Genomic DNA, 9880 nt, shown 5'->3' with positions numbered 1-9880 from the left:
AGCCAAGGGCCCGAAAAAAAATTATTTTGCAAGTTGATAAGATTATTCCACATTTCATTTCTAAGGTAAACCTTATTACTAGCATAGATAGAAGTAAAAATCCAAGACTTGTGGGTGGGAATTACCTCAATGACAGCACTGATCTCTTGATTCCTACGCACAAAGCTATGAACATTCACGAGGGTATGATTCCAAAGGATGACCATGCCACCGGATTGACCATTAGCCGGGATTTCAATCATGTCAGTGAATCCAAAAGGGTTGAGAAGAGGCATGTGGTTATCCATTCTTGTTTCCAAGAGTGTAACCATGCAAGGGTGGTGGGTGTCGATCATTTCCCTAAAGGGCATCCTGAAGTTATCCCTATTACCCCCTCTCACGTTCCAGATTATGAAAGAAATGGGCCTATTCATGTTTAGATTCCAATTGTGTAGGTCCACATTCTCCTGCACCCTTGGTGCATGTACTGGGTTCCTCCTCTGAAAGGGAACCAGTATCATTGCATGCTGACCCACAATTGGGTCTGCTGGAGGCCTTATATCCATGGTGCACTTGTAGAGTGCCACCGGACACTTGAGAATCTGCCTCTGTTCTTGCCTTTCCATGAAGATGAATACTTTTATCTCGTCTAGGTTTGAATTTTCCATTATCAATTTTGGGATTAAGTTGATATCCTCCGCTGCTTCTTCCATTACTTCCTCTTGGGGAGGCACGTTGTTTGGTGCATGGGGATGTACTGGAGGTTGCTGAGTGTTTGGATGTACATGTTGAGCATTTGGAGCTAGATTCTGGGCTTCATGGGCATCCCATGGTGTGAAGATGGGATTGATGTTGGTAGCAATTTCTGGGGTGAAGAAGGGTAGGTCTAGTGGTAGAGGGTTCTAGATTGGAACAAAGTGTGGGGGTTGATTCCATTCCCCCATCAAAGTCTGAGATGCATTTAGTGGTAGGTTTGGTGCAATTGGATGGAGAACATTGTTCAGCCAAAGATGATTCATGTAGTTGTTCATTGACAACTGTATTCCTTCTGAGATCAGTTGCGCGAGATAGTGAGAGTTGTGAATAACAATCACTGTTCTCTACCATTCAACATGATGTTGAAGGAGATGGCATGCCCCATCAGGCCCAGCTCCACCCAGGATAGTGGTTGATGGTTCTCCGGCATTGGAGGTTGAATGAAGATTGTGGGGGGTGTGTTTGTTTGTGGGTTGTTGGTTTGCTGGTTTGCCATTGCTTGTGAGTGGTTTAGGCGTATGATTTGAAGAAGCCTGAATCTTCTCCTGTTGGAGGGAAAAAATGGTAGTCTTGGCATTTCCTGGTGATGGTGTAATACTTATATAAGGAGTTGGGATCTTGTTGTTGCCTTGGTAATTTGCAGTATCAGTTTCAATGATTGAAAAATCCTTTTGCATGCTATTTGTAAGGGATAGCGTATTGGGTGTGTGTTGGAGGGTATTAGCTAGTTTTTGGTCTACGTGTTTTATGGTATTGGCCATTTGGAGAGAGGGACTGTCCTGGTGTAACAGGTGTGTTGTTTTATTAGAATCATGCAATTGATAATTATGTAATTTTTAGGGGTTTTTTCAGTAGTAGGGGGGTTATTAGGGGAGGGGTTACTTTGTTTTGATAGAATATTGTTGGGGGGGGGGGGGAGGGTAGGGCCTACTGTTAGGCGCGTGGGTAGTATTTTTCTCCCCAGCCGTTGGATAGATGGCTATAAGATCATTAGTATCTTGATTAGTGTAAATCTGGTTTTGGGTTTCATCCAAAACCATGTCCTGTTCCGTTAAGGAAGAAAATTGGTTTTTGACAAGGGTGGGGTTTTGTCTAATGGGTTCATTAACAATTTTATTAAGCAGATTTTCCCAGATAGATTTTCCCTGGATTGATTCATATTTTGACGAACTTTGTAATTGAGAGTTTGGGTGGACAAGAACTTACCTGTAGTGGCGTCAAAAATATTTACATTGATACCTGTTCTTGCCGGAGGATCCTTGATTTCGATCGTCCCCTGTCTTTTCTTCCCTTTATTGAAGCTAACTGTCTTCTACTCCTCCTGTGCTGCTGGTTTTGTTCTTGCATGGCACTGTTTTCCCCTTTTCCTTGCTCTTCTGGTTTCGTTACTGTTGAAGTTTCAGCTTGTTTCTTCATTATTTTGCATTGACTAGTCGAATGGCCAAGGTAACCACAATTTTTGCATAGGAGTCTTTCACACTCATAAAGGATTTTATGTTTATGGGACCCAATCCATACACTGGATTTAACTTGTTTGTGTAAAGGTAGTTCGACATATATTCTTGCATAACGCCCTCGTAGAGCTGTTGAAGTGCAGGCGTCCACTTTTAATAGTTGACCAATTGTATTTCCCACTTTTTGTAGTATCTTCTCATCGTAGAACTCCGTGGGGAGCTGTGGTAGACGTATCCAAATAGCAGTGAGTGTTTGATTAGCTTTTGAAGGGACAGAGTTAGGTTCCCATCGTTGTACTGATAAGAAGTGTCCAAAGATGAACCAAGGACCGTTGTGTAGAGCATTAGTCATGTTTTCTTCTTTATTAAATCTCACCGTATAGTAGTCCTCACCGAGGTCTATTAGAGGAAAGGGTTCTGATGGTTTCCAGATCTCATTCAGTTTTCTTTTTAGAATTTGGTGTAATATTTTTTTACCTTGAAGGTTGATAATGACCGAAAATCTCCATGGATAATAGATACGTTTTTTGTCTTCCCCAGTTATTGGGACTGAATATTCAGTTTCATGTGGATTGGAAAATTGTTCCCCTTCTTCCTCGATGGCATCAATGGCTATGGGCATTAAATATGGTGAGGGGGACGATATTGAAAAGGTTTTCTCTTGTTCATTGGAGAGTAGTTTGGCTTTAAAAGAGATTGGCTCGTTTTCCTGCAAGGTATTAATATCTGAGGTTTTGGAGGCACTTCCTCTTGGTTATTGATTGGTTCCATCGATGGCTGGTGAGGGATTGGGTTATTTCCGAAGAAAGTGAAGTTTCCTAGTGAGAAGGAGGAGAGTTTCTCTAGAGAGAGAGAGTTTAACTCATTTGAATGACTTCCAACAAGAGTTAGGAGTTATCACCAGAAATATTAATTTATTTCGAGCAAAAAATTCCTTTCTCTCATTGTGTTTGCTACTATTATTGGTAGGTTACTAATATAATTTTGTTAATAACAGCAAAAGTTTATTACTCCATTTGTTAAATAAAAGAAATGCACACATTGTTAAATTTTTTTAAAAGAAACAGTAGTAGGTATGATATTGTTATATAGATTTTATACAGTTACATATTATTGGCGTACTAGTTTATATTTATAATAAATTGGCTTACTCAATGCTATACTATTATTGGTTGGTTACTAATATAATTTTGTTAATAAATTGGCTTACTCAATAATACTATTGCTGTATCACTATTATAATTTGCATATACTAGTGGATGCCTCCAACAGTACGAATGCTCCAGTAAGTGTCAATCTTGACGGTATAGATGCATTTGCCTTTTTCTTTGTCATTCTCTAACCTGCTGAGTTAATTCTAAATCTTGAAATATAGAGCAATGGCATATCAACCTTTGTTTCTACTTGAGGTTTAGTTTATCTAAACGGCGCTCTGGGTTCAAATATTTTAGTAATGGTAACAGATTAATGCTGCACTTAACTGAGTTCATAAACCTAAGTGTTGGAGGCGCCATCCAGCGGAAACCATGAATATCTGAGGAATATGTTGGCAAGAAACTCATTGAGTCGTTACGTTTGCGCTCATCCATTACAAAAACCCATGCAAATCGTGTGTCAGTGCTATCCATCTTACTCCTATTGTCACTGTAATTGCTACAGATGCATAACATAGAGTTTTTTGTTTTCCAAAATATCATGCTAAACGAGTCCATCGAGGAGCTTTTGAAATAGTGTTCTCATGTGATATAGGATTCGCAAAACGTTTGGCTTTGCCTTCACTTCAACTTCATTTGTACTGCACATAATTATGGCATCCGGCTCATGGCTGCAAGGGTAAATCACAGTCAGGTCTTAATGACTAAGTGAAATATGGAGTAAAAAGTTAAATTTCCACTAAACCTTACGGATTTTCTCCCTCTTCCATCTCTGCTGAATGACCATGCTGCAATGTTTGAAGGACATTTAGGGTACTGCTGTTGGACCAGTAAAGACAATCAGCATATCAGTTAGTCAGATATAGAGTGATAGAGATCAAAACCATGTTAACAAATATTTTTTACCTGATACAGCCTCTTTTGGTTTGCAGTTCACATGCAAAAGGTTGTTACCCAAGATTATATTGATTAAGTCAGCGGTGTGAAATCCAAAACACGATCACTCATCAAAACAATAACAAACTGACTATAAATTGATAGGTACTTCCCTCAAAATTCTTCAAGCGGATCTCTTTGAATCTCCAGATTTCCTTAGTTGATGCTAGTGGCGGAGGCGCAGGATTATCGCCAAGGGGTTCAAGAAAAGGAAAAAGTTAAAAAAGTTGTAGCTAGTGGGAATAGAACCAATGACCTTATAAATTTTTTGAGCCCCTTGACCACTAAGCTATGCTTTTAAGTTATTTCAAGGGGATTCAAAACATACATATAGAGGTAAAAAATAGATTTTGCCTTACCTATATAGGGTAATTTTTAGGCTCCCTAAATCCGGCCCCGGTTGATGCACTAGCACTTTTCCAGCTTGCACTTCTTTGGTTTTACAAATGAAAGTAGCAGACTAAAAATAAGCAGAGTCTACTTAAGCCTTTCAGAGCAACATATTTAAGTTGGTTGAAAAGTAGAACAAATCTAACACACCACATGGTCCAATTAAAAATAGAGTTAGAATACTAAAATATCTAGCATATCCAGTCAAACATTATAATATCATCATCATTCTTGCAACATAAAAATTATTTAAATTAAACCATACAACATGAAAACATCGACAACAAAACATCCAGAAAAACATCTAAGTAAAATGTCCAGGGAGTCGTCACGGTATAGCAAAATATCCTCCAATAGAATTGACATCGTTCTGGTTGAAATTCCTTTGTACTGCACCAACCAGGTAATTTTCCAGGCTCTCAACTCCCATATAGTGTGCTGCCTGAGAAAAGGTAGAAAACAGATTACTACTACCAATTCCAATCAATTAAACAATAGTAATAAAAGCAAGTGAATATTCACACATTGACAAGATTGACCATCATATCATTGTCAACATCGTCCAGAAAATGAGCATGAAAGCTTCGACGAACATCTCCTCCATTCGCGGTCATGAGAGGCTCCGTTTCGTGCTTCATAAAATCAATCACCTTAGCGAGAATGTTGTATCTCACATTAAACAAAGGAACAATGCGGGGATTCATTTCGATGGTACGACAAACGCGTTCGATTAGCTTGGAATGATATACCACATTCTCTTCCACCTCGATAGTTTCTCCATCGAAGCTCTTTAGAATGATCACAGAAGAGGAAGACATAGTGAAAGTAAAGAAGAAGAAGAAGATGAGAACTAGAAAGGAAATGAAGGAAATAAAGAGTAAAGGATACTGATTTAGGACATGAATTTATAATGGTTGAAATGACCAACTAAGTTGCCGTCTGATGACTGTACGAAATATTTGCACTCATTAAGCAATTGTCCCAAAGATTATTCCAGCAGTTATCTTTACATTTTGTACCTTTAAAGGTCTATTAGTTGCTCCTAAATTCTGGTTAGGAAGGCACGCAAAGTTGCCAGCAAGTACATGCAGAAGACCCATTCAAAAAGCACTGCATGATTGTCCCACAGATTTAACCAAAATATATCTTTACATTTTATGCCTTTATTTCACGGAATAGTAATGCAAGATTTAAAGTATAAGAAGCTATGAGATGAATAATAACACACGAACTTCCAATGGTGGAACTAAGTGGAGGGAAGGGGATTGAATCCAATTATACTATGCAAACATGGTAAAAACGAAATTCTTTTGTTATATATTGATTCCCTTTTATATAGGAAAAGATCAAGTAAGTGGTAATATATAATTACTACTAGAAATCACCTCTTTACCGACGCAAGTTACCGACGGATGTCCGTCGGTAACCAGGCTTTAACGACGGATATCCGTCGGTAAGTGGTTGGTAGGTAAATCCTACCGATGGACCCCATCGGAATGCCATCGGTACATTTCTGACGATAGCTGGTCAAATAATTTTACGTACCAACGGATATCCGTCGGTATATTATAAAATAATAATAATAATAATATCAATACCGACGGAGATCCGTCGGTAAATTAAAAATAATAATTTAGTAATATAAAAATTAAAAATATGAATAAATTCATTTTCCGATTGCTATCCGTTGATATTTTCAATAAAATCTGAAAATTTGGTTCAAGCATACCGATGGACTCCCTCGCTAATTAAAAAATTCTGGATTGAAAATGAATAATTATTCCGATGGACTCTGCCGGTAAGTCCCTCGGTAAATCTGGTACATTTTTGGCAAGCAGTGCCTATTTTTTGTTGCATCACCTTCCAGCAGAATATTACAATACAAACTAAAATGCAACCACAATAAAACTCAACTTAACAACAAAAAAACTTTATAAACTATATCTAAACATCCAAATTATCCCATCAAACATCCAAATATCCAAATTATCCCATCAATCATCAAAACTATCCAACCAAACATCAAAACGTAACATTCAAAGTTAACATCCAACTAAACAACAATCCAACCAAATATAAAATCACTCATCTTCGGGTTCCCCCTCATCTTCTTCATCATTTGTATTATTTCCATCACTTTCATCCTCTTCATAAATGTGGCTTTTTGGCGGAGAGCGGGGCAAGCCGATTAAGTGATTCACTTGAGCCTTGAGGGACTCAATGTCATTCCTAAGTGCGTCTCTAATCTTCTCTTCATGCTTTCTTTTTTCTCGTTCATCGGCACAATTCCTAGAAAGTTGTTGAATTGTTCGCCGCATCTCCTCAAGGTCCTCATTTTGCACTGTGGCGGATGTCCCAATACCTTGTAATCCACAAAAGAGAAGTGGAAAAAACACACGAAGAGTTAGAATTGAATAATTATCAATGTATAGGTTAATCAATCACTAACGTCGCTTATATAAGGATGCCACTAGTTCACTAATACTTAGTGCCATTATCAATGTATATAGGCTAATCAATCACCAACATTACTTATAGGTATATTAATAATACACTTATATTTCGNTTTTTGTATATATATATATATAAGATAATCAATCGCCAACATTTCTTACTAATATTACTAATACACTTCTACTTAGTGTAATTCTCAATATATAAGCTAATCAATCAGTAATAGTTCTTAAGTTAAGATTATACTAATACACTTCTACTTAATTAGTATAATTATCAATGTATAAGCTAATGAATCACTAGCATTACTTCAGGATACCACTAATATTACTTAATGATACTACTAATTGTTTGACTCAAAAGTAAGTTAATACTTTTTTAAGCAAATCAATCAGTATAGATGAAGGGGTAAATAGTAGTGAAAGATAATAAACTCTAGGATGATCTTGGATATTGGATCATATAACAATGAGATGAACAAAATTTAGAATAAATGATACACTTCTATCATATAAGAGAGACAATGTTAGAGAGAGAGAGAGAAAGAGAGCTTGTATCTCTTATAATCTCCCAGAGTCCTTTTTACCAAGCTTAGATCCCCTTTATATAATAGAGGATCCTTACTTCAATACAAAAGACAAAGAATAAAGTACATATTATAGGGAGGCCGGCGTGGTCATGGAGTCGCCCTCTTGTTGCTCATAGGTCGCTCTTCTAACCGGGCTCACGGACACTCGGTCGGTCGTGCTGTCTTAAAGAACGTAGTTGGTCAAATTCGACCCTATACACTAATAAACCTCTACTTACTTTAATTATCAAACTAAAGATAAACAATCGCAAACATTTTTCACAAATAGCATTAATACACTTCTATTTAGTGTATATTATCAATGTATAAGCTAATCAATCACTAACGTGGCTTATATAAGGATGCCACTAGTTCACTAATACTTATTGCTAATACCAATGTATATAGGCTAATCAATCACCAACATTACTTATAGGTATATTATTAATACACTTATATTTCGTGTAATTATCAATATACAAGCTAAATACAACTAATACACTTTTGCCTAGTATATTATCAATGTGTATAATAATAAATTATTAAAAGTTACTTAAAGACACCATTAATACACTTCTACTTACAGTAATTATTAATTTATAAGATAAATCATCACTAATATTTCTTATGGAAACAACTACATAATACAATTCTTCTTAGCGTGTAATTATTAATGTATAGGTTAATCAATGTAGTTAAGGATACTACAAATTTACTTTTACTTTGTGTAATTATAAATTACTAAGCTAATTACCACTAATATATTTTTAAGTATTGTAATTACCTTCACTTAGTGTAAATTTCAATAAATAGGCTAATCAACCACCAAGATAATTAAGTAAATACTTACCGAGGGACTTACCGACGGCCTCCTTCGGTATTATGTAATAAAAAATAAAAAATAATTATGCATAAGATTATATATTTAAATTACCGACGGAAGTCCATCGGTACTGTAAGAACAAAATTCAAAATATTATATAAATGCAATAGCGATGGAGTACGTGGATAACTTTATTTTCTTTTTTATTATTTTTTTTAAAAGCAACGACAGACACCCTAAAAAAATAATTCGAAAATATAAATACAAAATGTTCCGAGGGAGTCCGTCGGTAATTTACCGACGGAATCCGTCGGTACAACCATTTAATTTTTGACCGGTCAAAATATCATTATTTACCGACGGAAGTCCGTCGGTTCCTTTTTAAAAAAATTAGAAATCAAAAAATTCAAAAGTATCGAGAGACTCCGTCGAAAAGTCTTTCGGAATACCGATGGAAAAATGTCTGTCGGTACTGCTGCGTCGGTAAACAGATTTTTTTAGTAGTGTAAATGGGTTGAAAAAATGGAATTGTTATACGCTTTATGTCACGAAAAAAATTAGTTGGGTTAGTTATTATTTGGGCGAGCTGTTAGAGTTTAGCCAACTTTTCAAATGCATAAGCAAAGTAGTCATTGGTCCGACTAAATTAATATTTTTTGCCCCCAACTAAAAAACATAATACAACTCCAGCAATCGGTATTGGAGTTTGAAACTCTAGAATAATTCCTGATTTCCGAACCTTTACTAGTGTAAAATTCAGGAACGATTCGTAGTTTCAACTAAAAGGATTCTTTCCCTCATGATACCTCTTTTGAATTCAAGAATAATATCCTTGAGTTTCAACTTGTTGAAGTTAGAATCCCATAATTGTGTCCTGAAGTTCAAATAAGACATTATGGGTGAAACAATATGAAAAGGATTCAAACCCCGATAATTGTTACTAGGGTTTTGTAACGACCCGACCGGTCGTTTTGCTTTTTTGAACCCTGTTCCAATAAATAAAGCCTCCCATACTTGCTTTAACTAATTTACGACTTCCAGGGGCGATTGGTTCGGGAATTGGAAGGGTTTTGAGTAAAATATGCTTATTTGCTTCTTTAAGACTTTCTTAAAAGATCAAGTTTGACTTCGGTCAACATTTTGGGAAAACGGACCCGGATTCGTAATTTGACAATTTCTGAGGGTCCGTGGGAAAATATGGGACCTGGGCGTGTGTCCGGAACCGAATTCCGAGGTCCCTAGCCCGAGTAATGAATTTTTATTGAAAAATTGTCAAACTGAAATCCTAAGAGTTTAATAAAAAGGAAAATGCTTGCTCACATTGATATCGGGCCCGTATGTTGGTTCCGGAGCCCGGTACAGATTC

At 36.5% G+C, this 9880-nt stretch overlaps 1 protein-coding gene across 2 annotated transcripts; it reads right to left on the bottom strand.

The window, feature by feature from the left end:
* Nucleotides 1–4826: 4826 nt before the first annotated feature.
* On the bottom strand, nucleotides 4827–5542 carry LOC109218811 (SKP1-like protein 3). Of its 2 annotated transcripts, none has more exons than XM_019383197.1 (2): nucleotides 5194–5542; nucleotides 4827–5111 (listed from the first exon to the last, which is right to left on the bottom strand). In XM_019383197.1, the coding sequence occupies exons 1-2, from the start codon at nucleotides 5485–5487 to the stop codon at nucleotides 4998–5000; spliced, it is 408 nt and encodes a 135-aa protein (XP_019238742.1). In that variant the 5' UTR covers nucleotides 5488–5542; the 3' UTR covers nucleotides 4827–4997. The 2 variants fall into 2 exon arrangements, with proteins under 2 accessions (XP_019238742.1, XP_019238743.1); XM_019383198.1 differs by having other exon boundaries at nucleotides 5209–5542.
* Nucleotides 5543–9880: the final 4338 nt, after the last annotated feature.

The sequence above is a fragment of the Nicotiana attenuata genome, unplaced genomic scaffold (genome assembly GCF_001879085.1).
Source record: "Nicotiana attenuata strain UT unplaced genomic scaffold, NIATTr2, whole genome shotgun sequence".
NCBI classification, from domain to species: domain Eukaryota; kingdom Viridiplantae; phylum Streptophyta; class Magnoliopsida; order Solanales; family Solanaceae; genus Nicotiana; species Nicotiana attenuata.
This window is presented reverse-complemented; position numbering and strand designations above follow the sequence as displayed.